Here is a 24,283-nt window from a genome sequence, read left to right as displayed (position 1 = left end):
TATTCAATATTGTATTAGAAATGCTAGCCTCGGCAATAAGAGTCGAGAAAGAGATTAAAAGAATTAGAGTAGGCAATGAGGAAACCAAACTATCACTCTTTGCAGATGATATGATGGTATACTTAGAGAGCCCCAGAGATTCTACTAAAAAGCTATTAGAAATAATTCAGAACTTTAGCAAAGTTGCAGGATACAAAATCACATAAATCCTCAGCATTTTTATACATCACCAACAAATTCCAACAGCAAGAGATACAAAGAGAAATTCCATTCAAAATAACTGTCGATAGCATAAAATATTTGGGAATCTATCTACCAAAGGAAAGCCAGGAATTATATGAGCAAAATTATAAAACATTTTACACGCAAATCAAGTCAGATTTAAGTAATTGGAAAAGCATTAAATGCTCTTGGATAGACTGAGCGAATATAATAAAGATGACAGTGCTCCCTAAACTAATCTATTTATTTAGTGCTATACCAACCAGACTCCCAAGAAACTATTTTAATGACCTAGAAAAAAATAACAATAAAATAGGGATTTCTTTTCTTGTATTTGTATCATTGCTTAGTTCAATGCTTGTCATATATAAATGCTTCTTTATTATTTGATTAATAAATACTATTTCTAAAATTCATTAGATTTGCTTCACTATTTGTATGTAAATAAGTTTCTGCACAGAATGCCATAACTTTTCAGTTGCTTCCAATATCAAGGTACTTTGTCCATTCATTCTAGTTTACTTTTCCTCTTAAATGGCACAATAATATAATGGAGAAAAGAACATGATGGAGTGAGTAAAAAGTTGGTCTCAAAACCAGGAAAATCCAGGTTGAAGTCCCACCCTTCTTGAAACATGTAACTCTTGACCAACCATTTTATCTCTTATGTCACAGACAACTGGAAGCCTACAAGAAGATAATGTACTATAAGAGTAAGGGGAGTTTCCGTTCAGAGGTCAAATCTCTCTCCCTATGGTTGTAATTAGTATTATTTTGTTCTTCTGGCTCTGCTTTATTTTCTTTGAATTATTTTGTAAAAGTTTTTCTGCAATTATTTTTAATTATTTATTTAATATTTTATTTCCCCCCAATATGTGTAAAAATAAATTTTTACATTTGTTTCTTAAAACTTTGAGTTCCACTGATGCTAAGTGAAGTCAGTAGAACTCATAGAACATTGTGCACATAGAATCCAGAGAACAAAATCATGTTATGATCAATTCTGATGGACTTGGCTCTTTTCAACAATGGGGTGAGTCAGGCCGGTTCCAATAGATTTGTGATGGAGAGAGCCACCTGCATCCAGAGAGAGGACCATGGGGTCTGAATGTGGATCACAAATATATTCACCCTTTTTATTGCTGTTTGCTTTTTTTTTTGGTTTTCTTTCTCTCTTTTTTTTTTCTTTTTGATCTGATTTTTCATAATAATTGTGGAAATGTGTGTAGAATAATTGCTGCCTAGAGGAAGGGATGGAGGTGAGGGACGGAGAAAAAATTTGAAATACAAAGGTTTTCCAAGGGTAAATGTTGAAAACTATCTTTGCATATATTTTGAAAATAAAGCTATCAAAAAAAAAAAAAAACTAAGTTCCAAATCTCTCCCTCTTAAAGAAAGCAAGCAGTTTGATATAGGTTATACATTTGTAATCTTGCAAAACATATTTCCTTTATTAGCCATGTAACATGGAAACATAACATAAATGGAAATGAAAAGAAAGAAAGTAAACAAAAGTATGCTTCCATCTATGTTCAGATTTTATTGGTTCTTTCTTCTGGAAATGGGATAGCCATTTTACATCCTAATTTCTTAGGAATTGTCTTGGATCATTGTATTGTTCAGAATACCTAAGTTGTTCAAAGTTGATTATCATACAATATTATTATTACTAGGTATATTTTGCCTGTTCAGCTCACTTCATTTTGTATAAGTTCATGTAAGTCTCTATTCCCCAATTGATGGACATTCTCTCCACTTTACCACTACTATAAGAGCTGTTATAAATATTTTTGAACATATATTCCTTTCCTTCTTTTTTTTTTTTATCTTTTGGGGATACATACCTACTAGTGGTATTGCTTGAGTCAGAGCATATGCGTGGTTTTGTTGCCTTTGGCACATAGTTCCAAACTGCTCTACAGAATGGTCCAGTCAGTTTACAATTCTTTTTTTGTTTGTTTGTTTGTTTTGTTTTGCTGAGGCAATTGGGGTTAAATGACTTGCCCATGGTCACAAAGCTAGGAAGTGTTAAGTGTTTGAAGTCATATTTGAACTCAGGTCCTCCTGACCTCAGGGCTAGTGTACTATTCAGTTCACAATTCTACTCACAGTAATTTAGTAGGTATAGCTTGGTAGCTCACAGTTGTTTTAATTTTAATCAGCATTTTTTTTTAATAGTGATTTTTTCATATGATGATAGGTGATTAGTCTTTTCCTTTTTCATGATTTTCTTACATCACTCATTTCTTTTTCCCATTTTTCCCTGCCTCTCTTTTTTGATTTTTAAAACCCTTCTTCAGCTCTTTTCTTAGCCTGAAACCTGAATCCAATTTACATTTTTCTTTTGAGACTGAGTATTGCAGTTTTGATTTTGTTATCTTCTTTTGAGATTGTTTTTTGATATTCTCTATTGCTATAGTAATTTTCTATGGTCAGGATCTTTTGTGTTTTATCTAGCCTGCTTCTTGACTTTTAGCTTTAAAGTTGGGCTCTTTCCTGGCTTCAGGTTTTTTCAGAGCTAGTTCTAGAAGTCAATTCTTCCAAGATATTATGGTCTAAGGAGAAATGTGTTTACTATTCTACTGACCTGTGTTCTAGTAGTAAGTGATCACACTCTTCACCCTGAAACTATGATAGGAGTCCCCTACTCCCCTATAATCACAAACTCTGGTGTTCTAATGCTCTTCTTCAGCTTGGGACTGCCACTCAAGAGAGCCACTCAGATCCAAGTATGGGTTATACAACAGAGAGTTCTTCACCAGTGCCAGCAAAAGGCCTCCTGTAATCTGACCAGGTCCTCACCCCCCTTATATACTGTATGTGATCTGAGAGCTCCAGAAACAGCTGCTTCTGTTATCCCCATGCCCCTTTTCTATAGTTGCTGATCCTATTTGTTGATCTTAAATGTACTTAGTATTCTATTACATTATTGCACCATTATTTAACCATTCTGTTGCTTTCACTTTTTGTTTTTTTTTTATTTTCTAGCAATTAAGAAAAAATGCTACTATTAAAACTTTACAACACATTCATGTAGTATTTTTTCAGCAATGAAGTAATTGGATCAAAAAGTGTGATTATTGTAACGTGATATTGCCAGATTGCTTTCCAGAATATTTCCCTTAATGTTCTGTTACCTCACCACCATTATTTCATTAACTCTGCATTATTTTTGCCATTGTGATATCTGACATGGTATTTCCAAGCTGTTTTGATTTATATCTCCAATGAATAGATTAGTCATTTTCTCAAGTGATTACTATTAATATATGTCTTTTGTAAATTGTTAGTTCATATACTTTGTCTGCCAGGGATAAGGAATTATAATGCATTTTTTAATAATTCCTCATATTTTAGATGTCAGGTTTTTAATCTATCATGTATACTACAAATATGGTAGTTCTTTTCTTTTGATTATATTGGGTTTTTTCCTTAATTTATTTTAAATAGGTTTTTATTTATCTTTTTATATCATCTAAACTTCTTCCTTCCTTTATATCCCCTCTTCTCTTTACAAAAAAAAAAATTCTGTATAACAAATAATTTTTAAAAATTTTTTTTAAACTTAAATCCAATGTTCATATCCCCTGTCTCTCTCCCTCCCCACCTCTGCAAAAGAGAAAAGGGTATCTTCTCATCTGTCTGCTTTGGGACCAAATTGGGTTTTTATAATTGGTTTTGTTGTCTAGTGGGTCTTCTTTCTGTTTACTTTGTTGTAGTTATTGTGTTTGTTTTCCTTGCTCTACTTACTTCATTTTGCATGAATTCATTTAAGTCTTTTCTGTATTGCAGTTTGTTTTTCAAAACAATAATATTCCATTATATTCTTTTACCAAGTTTGTTTTGCCATGCCAAATCAGTAGACATTTACTTTATTTCCAGTTTTTATCTAGTACAAACAATCTTCAGTAAATGTTTTAGGACTTGTGCACATGTGAGTGGTCGGGGGGAGGGGGGAGAGAAGAGGGTACATTTTTAATTAAAGATTTTCCTAGGCTATATGCCTAACATAATTTCTAAGCCACATTTATGGAAATTTTAGCCATTTATTAGCACAATTACAAATTGCTTTTCAGAATGGTTGAACTAATTTAGAACTCCACCACTAACAGTGCATTAATGTGCCTATCTTTTTACAATCACTCCAACATTAACTGTTCCCATCTTTTTCATCTTTACCAATTTGTACCATTTATTTAATATAATTCAATACATCTATCTTCTCTTTGATTCCTTTTGTTTTTAATAGATGACTTATCTCTTCCACAATTAATATAAATATATTGATCCATTTCCATTTTTGTGCAATTTTTTTTAACTTAGTTGTCATCTAATTGAACTTAGTGAGGTAACAGTGGAATGTATGACTTCTATATGTTTCTAGCCCAAATAGTTGATCCATTTTTTTAAGTATATTCATTAGATAATAAATGCTTTCCCTAGTTTTTAGTTTCTGTAAATATATTGAGCATTTTGGGGAGGTATATATTTGCAAGGATGACTGTAGTTACAATTTCTTCTGAATACTCTTATTTCCTTTTTTACCTATAACCAAATGATTCAATAACTGCTTTTGTAATATGTTTTAAAGTCTGTAATGCAAGCCTACTTTTATCATCTTTTCTTCTTTACTATATATCTTGACTAACCTAACTTTAATTCAGATTCTTGTTTTCTGTGCTTTGCATTTTTTAAGATTGCACATAATTACAACCTTTTTTTTTTCTTTCATCAAGGCAACCAGCAGTTAGATTCCATTCATGTGACACAGTTGGAAAGAGATACCGTTTTAGTGTGTTTAGACAGTAAGTATGGTCCTTGTTTGTTTTGTAACAGTTTCTATAATTGCAAAATTTGACTTTCTGTATTTCAAAAAGTTTCATGGTTATCCCATTTCAGTTCATGTTGACAGTAATTTTTTGTCCTAGTAAAAATTGATTGTTTGATAGTTAATTCAGAATTTTCTTTGTTCTCCATGCGATGCCTACTCAGCTATTAAAATTTATTTTCTTTTGTGCCTAAAATATTTAGTTTGTTTTGTGTAACTTAAAATTTATAAGAAATAGTGTGATTTACTAGCCCTGATTCCTAGAAAATATTCTGCATTTGACTTTGCTTCACTGACTTTAGTAAGTTTAAATGGATCGGAAATTTTAGTCATCTGTATAGTAGTAAAAACATTTGAGAGAATATATTGTTAATATTTTTTGACAAACTTCAGTATGCTACTTCGTAATTCTGTGAAAGTAGTCCCTAGAATATTGCTTAGTGGAATTAAAGAATTAGAAGCAACATTTGAGATCACTTACCTCATTGTCCTACAGATGAGAACCTTTTAGTATCCTGTTGCCTAAATTACTTACCCAAGATCCTTTCTTGCTTATCTTAATGCCAATGCCAAAGATTGAGTTTTATAGAGTCAACTCTAAATGGATGCAGCAAACTCCCATGTTTCAATTTGATATATCAATAAATATTAAAATAGCTACTATATGCTAGGCACTGTGCTAGGGAAAAATTCCTCCCCTCAAATAATAGCATCCTAATGTCAGTGCAAACAACCAGAATGATCAAATTACCATTTTTCTGATGCTGTTGTATGGTGATAAATGATATTTGTAAAATCTTATAAAGTCATGAATTATTCTATGAATTATCAAGGAAATTAAAATGTGCTTAGAATAATTGTAGTTCTTTATAATTTCATTCTATTCTAGATAGTAAGTTGTGTTTATAAAAATAATTGTAAAATACATTTTATATAGAACACTATACCAGGGTACAGATAATAAATGTAGTTAGCATTCCTTCCTAGAGCTTCCTACACAGTAGGAGAATGAAAAACAAACATAGATCAATTATAATGCACAATAATATCTGAAATACATTCACAAGTTGCAAAATAATGTGCCATGTGATAATAGAGGTCCTTAAAAACATGGTTAACTTAGGGAAGGCTTCATGTAGTGGTTGAAAGGTAAAAAGTGATGAATTCGGGATTCATCAAAATGAATAGGATCTTAATTCAAATCTTAGCTGATAATGACTTTGGGCAAGTTACTTAATTTCTCCGAGCCACAGTTTCCTCATCGATAAAATGAAAGGGCTGGACTAGATAATGCGTGAAGTTCCTTCTAAATTGAACCTATGATCCAAACAGTGATTAAACAAGGCAATTAACTTCTGTTTCTCTCAATTTCTTCAACTTTAAAATAGTGCTAATAAGAAGACCTACATTTCAAGATTGTTGTAAGATCAAATGAGATAATCTTTCAAAAGCACTTTGTGTAATACTAGTAATCTCTTATTAATTAGAATCAATAAAATACAATCACAAATTTCTTGGCTATTGAATTGTTTTTTGTTTCTTAAGAGAAAAAATGGTATTTGGGAGATCCCAGGCCCAGGAAACAAGCTTGAGACAATCAGTGAGTAATACTACAACCAGGATGCCATAAGGCAAAAAAGCTGGATGTTTAGCCAAAAAATATTAACCATACTTTTATTTATATATATATATATATATATATATATATATATATATATATATATATATATATATATATATACATTAACATGGATGAGAATTTAGTTTTGAAAAAGAGCTGCTATGGTCAAAGTGAAAATGGATCTGATAAACTTAAACCTTAGAGAAAATTAAGAAATTATGTATTCTTCATCTTAATTCGTATTAAATTTCATGGTCAATTTTATTTCCTCCAAGGAAATCAAAATGTAAGAAAATGTATTCTTTAATACTTTGTACAAATGAACTATTAAGATGAAAGACTACTTGTGTATCAGTTAAGAGTTAAATAACAATTTAATAGGGAGAAAAAAATAGAAAATAATAGGGAGAAAAAAATAGAAAAAAAACATTTTTCTTTCTGAAATAATTTAAGCAATTTATTAATATTCCACTACAGATCTATAATATTTTGTGTGCTTTATAAATAATATATAATATATATAATATATTATATAATATATAATTATATAATATATAAAGGGGGCATTTTAATAAAGACTCTTCTTTGCAGAAATATATATTAAATCATAATTAAAAAGCAAAACAAACTGACTCTTTACTGACTATACATTGAGGGAGAAAAAGGTACTTTTGACTCAGTTATAATTATTTTTCTCAAAACTTTTGCTTATTGCATGTATATCAGTTTACATTTGTTTTTATAATATTTATTTAATGCCTGATTTTTCTGAATTTTTTTCTTTGAGGATTTGTGAAAATTGTAAATCTTCAAGGAAAATTGAAGTCAAGCAAGAAACTGGCCTCCGAACTAAGTTTTGATTTTTGCATTGAATCTGTAGGTAAGTCAATAAATTTTTCTTTAATATTTTTTATAGGAAAATAGGTTTTGTTCAAACTATTTAGCTTACTAATTTTTAAAAAAATTTCTAAGTAATTTGAAATTACAATCATTTGTTTCTTTTCATTGTCTCCTTTATTCCATCAAATGAGTTATATCGAGTCCAGTTTGTTACATACCATGGAGCTATTTATGTGTTGTAGCAGGATATTAGATATATTAAGATATTTATCAATATGTTGTGATGGTCAGTGATTTTAATCTCCCCTTATACCTGTAATATTTTCACTTGCCTTACAGAACAAAAATTTTTAAGATTGACAAATATGTTTAGTTTATCCTTACATGATTCTAGTGTGTCTATATATTAACAAAAATGTTCTTTCATGTTTGCCAATATTTTGTACAAGAAATATTATTCATCTCATCAATCATAGATAGATAGGTGAAGTGAGGCCCATTAAATGGCATGTGTTTAAAAGAAAGCCCACTGGCTGGAAGACTTGTGAAAAAGATTTTATGAATCAGAATTTCTTTTTAATAATTTGGAAAATAAACATTGCCATAAATTGGAAGTCCAAAACATTTGGTACTTTCCCTTTGGGATATGATAATTTTGGTTTATAACACTCTATTGATATAATTATCACAAAAGCTTAAGCTTTGTCATGAGGTGGAAGTTGTATTTGAAAATAAAGTTTGTCACTTGAAGGTGAAGAATACTATGATCATGTGGAAAGAGCAATGATTTTTAACACAGGATCTGGGTTCAAATTCTGATTCTACTATATTACTATCTGAACATTTTTTGGGTTCAGTTTCCTTATCTGTAATTGAAGTTTTGGAATAGATGGCTTTTTCAGTTCTATTCTAGCTCCAAATCTGTACACTTATTTATCTTTTCAAGTCTAGTTTAACCTTGACATAAAATGTATTAATCTATCAGTCCTGCTTTTGAATAGAGAAAACAACTAGTTGAGGGAAAGGAGTTAAAACTTACTGAACTAGAAAATCGCAAACTATGTTTTGATGCTGGAATAAATATTATATAAGTAATTTTTTCTAATTTCTTTATTCTGTGGTCCATGCTTGTTAATTTCTCTGAAAAGATATAAATATCTAGACCATTACTTCTTGTTTGTTATTACTAAGACTGGCCAACATACTTGTGTCTTTCCAATTATGCCTATTTCTTTTACAAATTATCACTGCTTGTTATGAAACTTTAAATTAATTGTAAATTTACAATTTTGGGATGCCTCATGGCTTATAATATAAGCCGCTAGGTGGTGAAATGGGTAGAGGGATGGGCCTAGAATACATAAGACTTGAATTTAAGTGTGATCTGACACTTAATAGCTATTTGACCCTGGAAAAGTCACTTTAATTGCCTCCCTTTCCTCTTCTGTAAAATGAACTGGAAAAGGAAATGACAAATCATCCTAATATCTGCCAAGAATATCACAAATGAGGTCTGACAATTAAAATGACTAAATAACAAACAAATCTAACAGTTCATATATTACTATTATTACCATTGTTATTATTTAAACTAAACCTATGGTTTCATCAAAGGGAACTCCCATAGAAAAAAGTTCAGTTTCACACTTGTTTTGTTGTTTACTGTAGTAGAGAATTGCCCCAGGTACTGAAAGGTTAAATGATTTGGCTGGAGTCACATTAGCAAGTATGAATCAGAAATAAGACTTTTAACTTAAATTTTCCTGACCTTGATCTGCTCTGCTTCTCATTCACAATTGCCTCTCATAAAAACATTGTTTTTTTAAAGCAGTTTATGAATCCATCATTTGTAATTTATTTTAAATGTTGGGCAAAATCATGCCGCTAGAACATTCTTCTTTAAAAAAAATAATCAACATCCCCATCCCAACTAAATTATAAGGTATCTAATTTCTATAAATAGGGTTTTTATAAGAATTTTATATAATAGCACCTTGCTTTCTCTTTACTGCTACTTCTTTTTAAATTTTTATAATAATTTTTTTGTCTGGATACCCTAATTACTAAATTCCAAATCTCTATCTATTATTGGTTACTTAATTAATTGGTTATCTATTATTGGAAACTAATTATTAGATATGTTTTATCTGTTTTATCCATTTAAAACATTAGTTGTGCATTATAAAACATGTGAATAATGATGATCTTAAGATCATCATAACTTTCCTCTAATGTAAATGAGTATTTAGGGTATATAGTTTTGAAAATTCATATAAACAATTTCCAGCAAATTACTGAAACACAAAATTGATTGACTTAGCTACAAAAATGTTGGAAATTAATGATATAAACTCTGAGATTTTGCATCAGACACTAAAACATCTTCCTTGTTCTTTCTATTAAAAGTTTCAAACAAAATTTATAGTAAACCATTGGATACTGGTTTTAGTTTAAATTTATTATTATTTTTTCTTAGTATGCCTTCAAGACAGTGTATTAGCTTTCTGGAAACATGGAATGCAGGGAAAAAGCTTCAAGTCTGATGAAGTAAGTTTCTATCAGTTGTTTTCATTGATTTTTCAGTGTTTTAAATTTTTATGATTCAAAAGACCTTGGGGACATTTGTGCTTAGGTCTGTATCTGAGTTTATTTAGTATTTTCAGTTTCTACTCTGTGCTAGAGGTAGGGGAGTTAGCTGAATCACAAAATCATCCTACCTTCAATTAAAATAACATAAGTAAAAAGATATAAAAACATAAAGTGTAAAGTATAAAGTTATGTATATAAAGTAAAATAAGGTGATGTCTTTATCAGATGAAAATGCTTTTATTCAGTCAACAAATCTATTGATGCCATTAAACTAAGTTTGAAAAATCCATACTCAATTTGGAAAGAATGAATTGGAAGAAGTGAAATGACACTACATAGAAAGTTTGTTGGAATTGTTTGCAATGACCCAATCATTTCCTCTGGAACCTGTATAGAATATCAAGCTAGTTTGGATTCCAGGTTTCAGGTTTCTCTTCTGATTTTTTTTTTATTAAAGTTTTTTATTTTTCAAAACATATACATGGACAATTCTTCAACATTAGCCCTTGCAAAACCTTGTGTTCAATTCCCCTCTCCTCCCCCCATACCCTTCCCTATATGGCAAGTAGTTCAATATATGTTAAACATGGTAGAAATATATGTTAAATCCAATATATGCATACATATTTATATAGTTGTCATAGCATGAATTTTGAAGGGTCAGAAAATCTATCTTGTCGTCACTATCCTAGCAGTGTCCCTGGAACAGCAGTAGACACAGTGAGAGAAGGCAGCTTCAGGAGGTTAAGAAAAAGCAACACTCTGTACTTCAGGGGAATTTCATGAAGGATCTTATCAAGGGAGCCAAAGGACCACCATTCCAAGAACCAGAAGTTACCTTCTTTGGTACCTCATGCCTTCCAAACTTGAGCCCACTTTTCCCCAGACTCTCTATGGACTTGTGCCCTTGAATTCAAGTGATATTTTGTACCAGTTAAAAGTTAATTGTCTGACTGGCAATTAATATCAACTGTTAATCATTGGGAGAAGCACATTGATGGGATCTAATGGAAGAAGATTGCTTATGAAAATGCAGATCTTCACTACATTCTATTTGTTCACTTTTTTAAAAATACATCATAAATCCCATATGCCAAGCTGTTCTTGACTGTCTCTCCAAAAGTTTCATCTTCTGTTCTATGTATTATTTTAAAAGCTGCTCTGGTATTGTGCTTCCTTTTTCTCTTTTGGGGGAATGGGAGGCATCACTGTTAGGCCTTATTCCTTCCTAATTCTCCCCACTGTCTGTTTCCAAATAAAAAAAACAACCCTTTCTTATCACATATAAATATAATCAAGCAATGTGATATTTTGCCTTTCTTTGTATCCCTAACATTGAGCACGGCGCATATGATATAGTAAACATTTAATAGTTTGTTGACTGGCTACAGAAAACAGAAAGGAGCCTAGACAAGAAAGACAGTTTTGAAAGTAATACATAGAATTTAATAGATAATTTTTTTTAAAGTTTCCACATGCTTCAGATCTTCCTCATACTCTTAACAAAATTTAAAATTCACAAGAGATCAAATAAATTAAGAAATCCATTGATAAATTATTCCTTCTACTCCAGTTATCAATCAGAAGCCCAAAGCCAATAGAAAGGGAATACCAGCAGCATCACAAGGCAGCCTCCATGAAGTGAGGATCTTGGAGGTTCTGGAGAACCAGCAGCAGTAGCCAGAATGGGACCATAGCATTCAGACCAGGATGCCCTAGCTCCGAGGCTATGAGGTCGCAGAAAGGGTCCTGAAAGCCCAGTGATTCAAATATGCAGGAGGACCTGAACCCACGAAGTAGAAGTCAACAGAGAAACACAGGTGACCCCATCCAAGACCAAGTAAAGCCTTAATAGAAGTATGGAAGGGATGGAGAATGGCATTTGCTCAAAGCCCAATTCAGGAACTTTTAATAATGGAGAGATAAATGAATCAAAGAAAATGCCAACCACTATAAAAAACCTATTGCAAACCTAGAGCTCTCTCAAAAGGAGACAGTAACTAACAATTTCAAGAAGAAACTGGTGGCCTTTCCACAATGTCTGTACTAATGCCTTAAAGAAAAGAAGCAAGAAATAAAAAATAAAGCACTAGAAAATAATGTGAAGAAGAATAAATCACTTAGAAGAGAACATGGTAAACCTTACCCAAGGAATAAGACTTTCTGAAAACTATTAATAGATGAAACAGACTTTAGTTATTCCAAGAAACAGTAAGAAATAGTGAAACAATCAAAAACCTAAAAAACTGTAGAAGAGAATATAAAGTACGTAATATACAAAATAATGACTCAAAAACAGACCATGATTTTTCAAAAAACCTTATGCTCTTTTATTTCAAGAAATCGTAAATAAAATTGTTGAAATATACTAGAACAAAAGAATATTAAGAAGATAGAAAAAATCCATCTTTCACCTCCTGAAATAATTTCCAAAATTTCCAAAAGGAAAAGTCTCAGAAATACCTAGCAAAAATCCAGAATTTCTGCGTCATAGAAAAATTGCAAGTTTCTCTCAAAGGAATTTGAGCACTAACTATGGTCAGGACCAAGCAAGATCTGGCAGCTCCACTATTCATCAAAAGAAATCTTGAAATACAATATTATAAGACAGAGAGGTTTACTACTAAATAACTTGGTCAGCACCATTTGAGTGTAATCCTATATTTCCCACACTTCCCCATCCCAAAAACCAGCTCTTTAATGGAATAGAGCATTTAAAGCATTCTGGATGAAAAGATCAGAGCTGACTTTTCTTAGGGCAAAGAGATGGAAATTGGCAGCATTCCCATCATTTGGGCTTAATAAATTGTGGTATGTGATTATGGTGGAAAACCATTATTCTATAAAAAATGATGAACAGGACACTATCAGAAAAATCTAAAAAGTCCTCCATGAGCTAATGCAAAATCAAATGTACTGTGTACAAAGTAAATAGCAATGTTGTAGAAGAGTCATCTCTGAATGACTTTTCGCTAATTCTCAGCATTACAATGATCCAAAACTACTCTGAAGGACTTAAGATGAAAAATACTAGCCGTATTCAGAGAAGGAACTGACTGTCTGAATACAAATTGAAGCATCATTTTTTTTTTTTAAAAAAATATTTTTCTTAAGGTTTTTTATTTTTTTGGAGAGGGAGGGAGTAGGAGTCTTTTCACAACATGACTTTTGTGGAAATGTTTTGCACAACTTCACATGTATCTTCTAAATGAGGGGGTGGGATGAAGAGGGAGGAAGGTAAAGAATCTGGAACTCAAAAAAGTTTTACAGAGAAATGTTAAAAATTGTTTTACATGTGACAGGAAAAAAAATTTATACACAAACACAAAAGAAAAGAACAGAACTGACTAAGACTCTTGAATTAGAAAGATAAAACTGTCAAAAGACAGGTAAATGTATTTTAAGTAATTAGAACAGAATAATGATGTAGCACTAACATTCAAGCATGAGAAGAAACAAGTATCCTTTAATGGCTTCAAAACATAATTCAAAAAGGATTAAATAAGGAAATCAAAAGAATTGAAGATAGATTAATTCTTTTCTGAGGATGTTAAAATGGGAAAAGGAATATAGTAGCATAGAAAGGACAAAGCAGGATATGGAACTTTATGTTTCTCACAATTGGGGTATGTTAGAGAACACACAAACATGAGGGGAAGGTGATGAATCTCTTACCTAAAACAGACAAAAGACAAATGATTAAATATAGAAATAAATCACATTCAATATTCCATGACACTGGCCTCCTTACTGTTCTTATAAGACACTTCTATTCCAATCATGAATTTTTACTGATTGATCTCCTATCTCTAGAATGCTTTTCTTCTTTATCTTTGCTTTCTAGTTTCCCTGGCTTTTTAAAAGTTTCAGCTTCTGCTAGAAGCCTTTCCTGGTCTTCCTTAATATTAGAGCCTTTCTTCTGAAATTATGACCAGTTTACCCCATTATATCTTGTATATACATAGTTGTTTGTATATAACTCCCTAATAAGAATGTGAACTCCATGAAAGCAGGAACTGCTTGTGCCTCTCTTTGTATCCCCAGCACTGAGGACGATGCTTAGGATGTAGTAAGCATTTAATAAAAAGCTTGTTGACTGATTTGAAAAGAAATAAAAACAAAACAAAACCAAAAAGTAACATTTAGAATTTATTTTGCTTAAGAAAAAAAAAGCAAACAGTATGAAATAGTCACAATTTCCTGGACAATTTCTATGTATGTGTTTGTATAGAAATGCTGAGTTATGAGTTCGGTTTTTGTTTGAGGGTTTTTTTTATATATTTTAGTTCAAGATTTTAGAGGCTCTTAATGAGTTCTTCATAGAATTTCCCTATTTGTTCATTATTGGACTTCTATGTTAGTACATCAAGCCACATACTTGAGCATTGTAATATAAAATTGCTAGATATTTCATGAAATTATGTGCTTTATGTTTTGCCAGTTCACCAATTACTTTTCCTCTGCATAAAGTATCTGTGAACTATCCTTCCATTCACATGAAACTTCCTTCTTTATTCTAGTTTCCTTTATAGCAAACACGACAAGTGTTATGATTTAGTTCCTATAGTAGTATGTCCAGTTTGTCTAAATTATTGAACAAGAGGCTCACGTTTTAGAGTAAAAATAACCACATAAAATTTGTAGATGATATAAATGATTCTTGCTATATTCTTCCATCTTTACTGCCATTCTGCTACAGTGTTTTCAGAAGACAGAAGCTATTTTATATTTTGATATATTTCCTAAGTTGCTATGACCAAAGATTTTGTCACCAAGATGCCAGGCTCTCAGTACTTAAATAGTCTTTAGAAAACAAATTTGAAAGGCAGATTAGTGTAGTGGGAATTTTTAACACAAAATGAAATAGATAATTTAAATTACATGAATTTGAAAGATTTGCACACCTCCCCAAAAATCAGTGCAACTAGGTAGGGTTAAAAGGGGATAAAATTTGATTGGGGATAATATTCTTTGCCTCATATGTGTAAGTCTGATCTCTAAGACAAAAGGGAATTAACATGAATATATCACCTTGAGCTCTTCTCTCAAGTATAAATGATAACAGGATATGGACAAGTGGTTCTCAAAAAAATAATTAACTTCTAAAAATAATCATGTAAATGTGCTCTAAATTTTAATAATAGTAAAATAAATGCCAGTTAAACAATTCTGAAGTTTTATCTTAAATTATGAACACTGATAAAAGATGACAAAAGTCAAAGTTGAAGATCTGTAGGAACTATTGGAGAGCTAGGAACTAGAAAAGAAGTTAGGAATTAAGATTTCATTAATAAAACTAGGAAATCTCTGTTCTGGGTGCATCACAAACAGGAAGGAAGGTGGCATTTTCCTCAAAGTATACATATCTGAAACCTATTATGTGAGCCTGGGCCAGTCACTTAACCCCAACTGCCTTGCCAAACAGGAAAAAACAAATCTAAAACAGGACAACTTGGCAGCGTAATGATAGGAGAGAAGAAGACCTGAGTTCAAATTTGACCTCAGACGATTGACATACAGTGTAACCTTGGGTAAATTACTTAACCCCAATTGCCTTGTCTCTCCCCTCAAAAAAATGGAAATTTTGAACACATTTTAAAGCCACGAAGTAAGTGAAATAATTAAGAATTGGAGATAATATAGACAAATCTTTTGAAGTTTTAACAGTGAAAGCAGGAAAATGGGACAGTAGCTGCATAGGGTGATTTGATTTTTTGTTTGTTGTTTAGAGGGTATTTGAGTATGGTTATAGACACTGAAATAAATGAAACTATAAGAGGGTTGTTAATGGGACATATTCTCAAAAAAGTGTAAGAAAGAATACATATGTAGAATTGATGGTTTCTACTTTTTTGAACTGCTTAATATGCTCTACAAAACTTGGTATATGTTCCTGTATTCATTGCTAATTGTTTTGTTTCTCTTCTCTCTCCATTAAGACTGTAAACTTCTTGAGAGCAGAGACCATGTCTTATGTATGTCTTCTATTTCTCACAGGCTCTAGCTGGGCTCTTAGTAAATGCTGATAGATTTGAAAGAATGATTGCCTTAAATAAATAAATATTGTTGTGAAAATATATTTACTGTATTTTATACTATATGAGAAGAAATTTTATATTTGTGATTTGACGTGCTATCTAATCTGACTGTCACTATTAATGTTTTTTAGGTTACCCAGGAGATCTCAGATGAAACTAGAGTTTTCCGTTTGCTGGGCTCTGACAGGTAATAACTAGTTAATTTTTTAAAAAAAAATTAAAGGATTGCAAATGCTAAAAACAGAATCCATGATATATACTCAGCTATTTCAGGAAATTTCTAATTTTCTTGTTGATTTAATCAATCAATTTAGAGATCTCTTAATGGTGTAACTAATATAGCTATTTCTAAAGAATGTTAATCATGTTGGTTCAAAGTTAAAATTAAGGCACATATCTTTGCTTTGAAGAATATCAGACCCTTTAATTGTTCTAAAATATTTCACATTGTTTTCTAACAGTTATTTTAAAATTCAGGTTGAATTTTCAGCATTTACCCATCCATGAAAAGGAATAGTGTATTCTTTGTTTTCTCAGTCTACTTTAAGAAAACTTAGTTCTCTTTGTGGAGAAAATTAAAGATACATCCAAAAATGTACTGTTCACCAAAGTCTTTCCCTTTTCTCAAACTAGACTACATGGAAAACAAAATATCCATTCTTTCTTGCTTGCCTACCATAAAAGTAACCTATTCCATGTAGGATATAATAATTATTGACCAAGTACAATCAGTAAAAAGAAAAAAAAAATCTTATACAGGCCCTTGGTTTAATTTCATCTGACTCTTCATGTAATTTTCTTTACAAATATAGATTTTTCCTTTAGTTAAAATTCCATATTCTGATGCAATTGACAGCCAGGTGCTTATCCCTTCTTTCTTCTTGCCATCTCATGTGAATTTTAATCTAGGTATTTCCATAAATGTTATAAGAAATTTATTTAACATACTACAGAACTACCTCTTGATCATTTACTATCTTGGGGTATCATCTATATACTCTCTCTCTCTCTCTCTCTCTCTCTCTCTCTCTTCCTCTCTCTTTTTTTTTTGCTGAGGTAATTGGGTTTAAGTGACTTGCCTAGGGTCACACAGCTAGGAAAGTGTTAAGTGTCTGAGACCAGATTTGAACTCAGGTCATCCTGATTTCAGGGGTGATGTTTTATCCACTGTGCCACCTAGTTGCCCCCAATATAATCTCATTTTTTGATACATGATATAAAACCACTATATTTCTTCTAGTTAGAAATAGTCCTGAAATGCTTTTACACCACTTCTCCCATAAAAGTCATATGCTGTATTTTATTAGAGCAAATTTATACCCATTATCTATCTTAGCATTGCTCATTGAGTGATTTTCAATTTAAATTCTTATGTTGCTAGTCCCAATAACAGATTGTCTTGTCTAAGAATTAACAGATTAAATATAGAGATTTATATTTTAATATGTTTAACATCTACTGGTCATCCTACCATCTGGGGGAGGGGGTGGGGGGTAAGAGGTGAAAAATTGGAACAAGAGGTTTGGCAATTGTTAATGATGTAAAGTTACCCATGCATATAACCTGTAAATAAAAGGCTATTAAATTAAAAAAAAAACAACATTAAAAATAAGCAGTTTTTGCCCACTAGATGATAAATTTGGGGGCAGAGGTACAAAAGAAAATCAAAAATAATACTCAATCTCATGCACTCCCTTGTATTCTTGAAGTGACAGTCATGAGAAAAAGGGACACGCCATTTTTAGATAGTTTGTACATAAATGTTTAATTATTGGTACCTTAACTATGAAATCTTTTCTGAAAAACCAGTAAATTAATAGATCCTATAAAAAATAAATCACATCAATATTAACATGAAATGAGAAAATGTAAAAGATACAGCTAAATGGATGGCTCACAGGTTTTCTCTTTTAGGCAAATGTCACACGTTTTCTCTTTTAGGCAAATGAAGTAGTTCATGAGAAAGATGTAGAGGCAATCAGGACATTAAGAGATTATCTTGTCATCATTTCTATTTTAACAGATGAGGAAACTGAGCCCCATAAAGTTAAAATAATTTGCACACAATCATACAGATTATAAATGGTAGAGAATATAAGGATTCACTGTGTTTCCCTAAGCAATAAGAAAAATCTTTACATAAGGTAGTCATTCTTAAAATACTCATGATGAATATAAGCAGGACTATGATAAAAATAAATGTGACTTTTTAACCAGTAACCATTGCAAAGATGACAAAGAAATTAAATAAAGACCATGACGAGATCTGCATATTATCTGCATAAATTCAATTTCGTTGTGAAGTTGATACAGGGAAGGATAGTGAAATATGGTCTAGGATAAAGAAATAAGATATTCAAATCTTGTTGATTACTCAGAAGCTCATACCTGTATTCTATGAATATTTTCTTCCAAAATATAAAAGGTACCAGACAACATCACAAAAAATGAAATTTACTATATCATGTGGGAAATAACTGGTAACTGATATGCAAATCGTGTAAGAATTAGCTTCCTTTGTTCAGTCAGTCCATTGACTATAAAGCTGAAAATTAGCATTGAGTTAGAAGAAAGGATAAAGAAGAAAAGAAATTATTTCATGCAATTACAACAATGCCAAGTCATCTTTTTTAAATAAGAAGTTGATTCTTAAAAATAAGAATTGGATAAGAATAAAAACATTAATTGTCATCAGTATTTCTTAGAGAAATTTGCAAAGTTATCTTATACTATTCTTATGGAGAAAATGGAGAGATTTGGATTGGACGTTTGTTATAGTCAGATGGTTCAGGGGCACCTGAGTGGTACAATGGATAGAGCACTATCCCTGGAGTTGGAAAAACATGACTTCAAATCCAGCCTTAGGCAAGTCACTTTATTCTGATTGCCTCACCAAAAACATTAGCAAGATAAAAATGGATGGTTTAGAACTCAAAGTATAATTGTGACAGGTTCAATATCAACCTAGCAGAGTGTCTCCAGAGGAGTGCCCAGAGATGTGTGCTGAGCTTTGGAATAGTTAACATTTTTATCAGTGTCTTGTATAAACCATAGATCATTGCTCATCAAACTTACAGATGTCTGAATCATTTGGAAGCTGAAAGGTATGTTTCCAGCACATCAAATGGCAGAGCCAAAATCCAAAAAAATTTTTTACAAGCTACATTGGGCTAAGTTTAATAAAATGAAATTCAGTAGAGATACATGTAAAGTTTTGCATTGGGGTACTAAAAGTTCAGCTTCACCAACGAAAGGTAAAGGTAGGCAGCACTTGTTCTGAAAAGATGTTGGGGATGGGGCTAGTGGAGTGCAAACTGCATATGAGTAAGTAATATAATGTCCTAATCTAAAAAAGCTATTATAATCTTGAATTACATTGAGTAGGATATAGCTTCCAGGATTATACAAACAATAATTCCATTTACTCTGCTCTTGTTAGCTCTATCTGGAATGTTATATTCAGTTCTGCTAATCTGGAGCATGTCCAGAGGAAAGCAACCAGGTCCCTGAGTCCATGTCATATAATCCTTGTGAGGCCTTTAACTATCTTCACATATTTCAAGGGCTGTTTACTAGAGGAGTGATTAGACTTGTTCTATTTAGCTCTGGAAATCAAAAATCAGAGCGATGAATGGAAACTGCAAAGAGGAACATAGATCCCCAAAATGCCTGTTGCTTTCCTTGAGAGGTGATAGGTTCTTAGATTTGAAGCAGATATCAGATTTGTCAGATATATTACAATGGAAATTCCTTTTGTGTATGAATAGAACTAAATGGTCTCTGAGGTCACATCTTACTCCCCAAATCTAGGTCTTTGAAAGGCCATAATAAGAAGACTAAAAAAACCTAAAAATCCTTGCAAATGGAATTTTACAATTTGAGAGCATAGACGTAAGATAGATAGGTTACTGTGATAGTGAAATCAAAGTTGTGAATTCCCTGAAACAATAAAGATCATGGGAATTAAGCAGGTTCATGACTCAAATCTGAGGCATCCAGCGGACATGTCAACAGGAATATTGAAATTTTCCAGTATGACAATAGGATTTTAAAATGGAAAGAAATACTGAGCCAAGTACTGAAGAAAGCCAGGCATTTGAGTAAGTGAAATACTCAGAAGCTAGTAATGAATAATTACAAGAATCACGACTAGGATGCTCAAAGAATAGAGGGAATTTAATGAGAACAGAGGAAAGTAGTGGCACCAGAAGGAACTATAGTCCAAAAGGATCCCTGAAGGAGCCAGAAGTTTGCCCAGTCATCTTGGTCCCCTCTTATTGTGACAGAAGAGGAAAAGCAACCTCTTCTGGAGAGAGTGGTTAGGCAGAGGTAAAGTTTATCTATGTAAATGTGAATTGTGTTTTGTTTCATGTTATAATTTCAGTGATAGTCAGATTTAATCTTCCATATTTCTTAAACCTCTTCCTCAAAAAAGCTATTCTATTATGGTCCATAATTGATACTGCTTACTTATGCCCTAGAGATAAAGGTGATGGTGCTACTGTTTTCCCACTACCTTTAGAACTAGTCTAAGTAGATCCCTTGAGGATGAATTGGGCTTCTTTCACTGATTCTCCTAGCTAGGCATTTCTGTTTTTGTTAAAGAATGTGTGCCCGAAGAGCTATAAATTCATGCATAATCTTTGACCTAGGCATGAATTCCAAAAACGATTTAAAAAAAAAAGGAAAATGACTTATAGATACAAAAATTATAGCAGCTCTTTTCTCAGGGCAAAAAATAGGAAATTGAGGGGATGCCCATCAGTCAATTGGGGAATGACTCAGTAAAGTATGGTATGTGTTTGTGATGGAATATTGTTGTTCTATGGGAAGTGATAAGCAGGATATTCTCGTGGGGGGGGGGGGGGGACATGGAAAATCCTCTATGAACTCAAGCAAAGTGAAATGTACTGTCTACAATAGTAGTCTTCTGGGATAACCAGATATAAATGACTTTGCTATTCTCAGCAATACATGATTCATGACTACTCTGAAGGACTTACGATGAAAAATCCTATCCATATCCTGAGAAGGAACTGAGTTGTGTCTGAATATAGACTTGTCTTTTTCTTACTCTTTTTTAAATTTTGTTTTGCTTTTCATTAGGATGAGAAATCTGTGTTTTCTTTCACAACATGACTTTTATGTAAATATTTTGCATAACAAAATACATATTCACATACAATATTCACATGTGGTTTCATAACTATGGGTTGGGATGAGGGAGAGAACCTAGAACTCAAATTTCAAAAACAAATATAAAATAATAGTTTTCTATTAAAGAATAAATAAACTCATTTTTGGTTTTTTAAAGCAAAATTTTATTGACATATTTTGGTTTTGCAGTGTCTAAAATTGCCCCTTCATACCTACCTCCTTTGTCCCTCCCAGAGCCATTCCATATAATAAAGATTTCTGGTTTTTTAAGGTGAGATATTGTCAAATTCCTTTATGAAGAATTTTTTAATTTTTCAGGAATTGAATTTAAAACCAAACATAATTCCACTTCTGTGTTCTTTGTGTAATCTTATGAGAATGTGAACTGTGAAATGAAATTCTGGTGCAGTGTGCAATGTGTGCTTTTACTCCTAAACAGTCCTTTTGTTTTGGTTTGGTTTAATTGCAGGGTTGTCGTTTTGGAAAGTAGGCCAACAGAAAATCCTACAGCACACAGCAATCTCTACATTTTGGCTGGCCATGAAAATAGTTACTGAGCAACACCCACAGAAATGCCAAGAAAGTGAAAATGTTCTCTATGAAAAATGCCTTCAAGAAAATGAAATACAAATTGAAATATTTCTTTCTTTTTTTCTTGTAGGTGACATCTCAATGATTTGTATGTTAGTGTAGGATTCAGTACTTTTCTATAGCTGGAAACAGCTATTATATATCTCTTGCCACTGTGTGGTGGTTATATAAAGTTTGCTTAATAAAAGCTATAAGACAAATAGTCTTTTCCTTAGTTCCTGGAAGCTCAGTTTTTAAAAAATAATAATATTTGCAACCAGGGTGCCATATTATTTTAAAATAACTCACATAATTGTCTCTAGAGTGGTGTTAGCAGTGACAAGTCTTTCATCTGAATGTGGTCTTATTCTTTCATAACAAAAATGACTTTGTAAGAATTGTCCCCTAGTCTCTTTACTTTTACATCAACCATTCTATATGTTTTTTGTAAAAATAGAATATTTAATTCGTATTTATTAATCTGCTGCTAGAATGGTGTAATGTATCTAACTTTTAGTAAAGGATGGTTGCAAAGCAGCTTAAAATTTTTTATAGTTGTATAAAGAAAGGGTTTTTTTCCTCTAGGTTTAGTGCTTTCTTAAGAGTTATGGGTCATATATCAGTTTGTTGGTTTTTTCCTGTTTAATTGAAATTTTATACAACAAAACTGATTTTGTAATATAATTTCATACAGATTGCCTTAAAAGGGAGTTTCATACATCAAACTAATAATGTGGGGTACATATAACAATATGATGATAAGGATTGCAATATAAAAAAAGAGCATGTATATCTGTGTGTGACTGTATCATGAAAGTGTCTTCTTAACAAGAAGAGTAGTATTCCTTTTTATATTATTGATAACTCATGAGACATTAATCTTTGTGCACATCTAGCATTCCAAATGTAGGAGAAAAAGTATTTAACTATTTATGACACATATTTTATACTATGCCAGAAGAAATACCTATAAAGTAATTATACATGTATGTTGGGTTTTTCATTTATTCGTGGTTATTCATATGGGGTAAGGTAAAGAAGAAAAAATGCCTTTAAGTCTGGGATAGCAGAAATACAATTATGAGAATTAGTATTCTAAAAATAATTAAACTTAGTCATTCTTTAAAAAAAATTTTCCCTCTACCATCTTATTATGTCACATTAAAGTCATATTGGTTCCACTTGTCTGCATTAATTTACTTGGCATTGATACTGTTACATACCATATTTTTAAAAAAGAAAAAATATATTTTTCTAAAAGAAACTAGGTATCCTTTAACCTAAATTAGCCTATAAAAATTTTCTTGGAAAAATATGCTGGAGTTGTGTACATTTACTTAAACTTCCTTCCCTCCACCCCCACCCTATATGTAAATATTTCTTTTCTTTGGTTATTTTGATCAAGAAATATGGTAACTAATCTTTCAGTCCAATTCCAGAAACAATCAGTATTTCAACAGACTAATTGCAGAGTTCGACAGTAAAGACTATCATAATTGCACCAAAGAGTGCTATCATGATATTGATGCACAGCATTTCTGTGGCCCAGAAATGGGTGAGACATTATATACCTTAAGAGTTATACAAGATCCCCTATCTGACCTTGCTCATTGATTCCACCAAAAACATGTTTGGTGAATTAGCCTTATCAGAAGAATCCTGTTGATTCCACAAGAATGATATTACAAAGAAGTAATTGACCAAAGATGTTGAAATAGCCAGGAACCTCATCTACTCCATCCCATAAAGCCAAGCCTAATGAGATGGGAGAAAAACTGTCATGTTTGGGAATTAAGAAATAATTGAAAGTTTTGGAGAATAATTTCAGTAAAGTCAGAAACCAGAAAAAGTGAGGAGCAGGGGCCACAAGAATAGGTAGCTTTTCTATGAATTTTTTTGGAAAAGGGAGAAGAAAATGGTTCAAGGGAGTAGTGGTATCTAGTGAAGATGTTTTCTTTTTAAGAATGGAGGACATTTGCATGTATGCATCTTGGCAATTTTCCTTCTCACCTTCCCTCTCTCCCCCCCCCCCCCCCCCCCACCCCTTATTTCTGGCTTCATAACTTTTCTGGATTCCTTCAAAATATCTCAGATCTCATGTTAAAACATGAGGAGTCCCTGATCCCCCCTATTGCTAGTGCCTTCCCCTCTAATGTTAACTTTCACGTACTCACTACTACAACAGTACCTAGTTGTATTCATGTTTTTTTTTCTCATTAAAATGTTAGCTCCTTAAAGTTGGGAACTGTTTTTGCTTTTCTTTGTTTTTCCAGTATTTAACAAGGAGCACTGGTAGGCACTCAGTAAATGCATATTGCCTGACCAACTGAAATAAGGGTTGAATGTGGTGATCTTTAAAGTTTTCTCCAACTGTAACATTCTTTGGTAATTTTATCCCCACTTTATCCATGAGGCCTG

At 32.0% G+C, this 24,283-nt stretch overlaps 1 protein-coding gene across 3 annotated transcripts in view; it reads left to right on the top strand.

The window, feature by feature from the left end:
• MAP4K5 (mitogen-activated protein kinase kinase kinase kinase 5) overlaps positions 1-23,180 on the top strand; it is a 205,718-nt gene extending 182,538 nt beyond the window's left edge. For all 3 annotated transcript variants that reach the window (XM_031952973.1, XM_031952971.1, XM_031952972.1), the window contains 5 exons: positions 4,959-5,027; positions 7,459-7,551; positions 9,988-10,058; positions 16,270-16,325; positions 21,765-23,180. In XM_031952973.1, coding sequence (XP_031808833.1) covers positions 4,959-5,027; positions 7,459-7,551; positions 9,988-10,058; positions 16,270-16,325; positions 21,765-21,852 — 377 coding nt within the window. In that variant the 3' untranslated portion in view covers positions 21,853-23,180. The remainder of the gene's footprint in view (positions 1-4,958; positions 5,028-7,458; positions 7,552-9,987; positions 10,059-16,269; positions 16,326-21,764) is intronic.
• The last annotated feature ends 1,103 nt before the right edge of the window (positions 23,181-24,283 follow it).

The sequence above is a fragment of the Sarcophilus harrisii genome, chromosome 2, assembly GCF_902635505.1.
Source record: "Sarcophilus harrisii chromosome 2, mSarHar1.11, whole genome shotgun sequence".
NCBI classification, from domain to species: Eukaryota; Metazoa; Chordata; class Mammalia; order Dasyuromorphia; family Dasyuridae; genus Sarcophilus; species Sarcophilus harrisii.
This window is presented reverse-complemented; position numbering and strand designations above follow the sequence as displayed.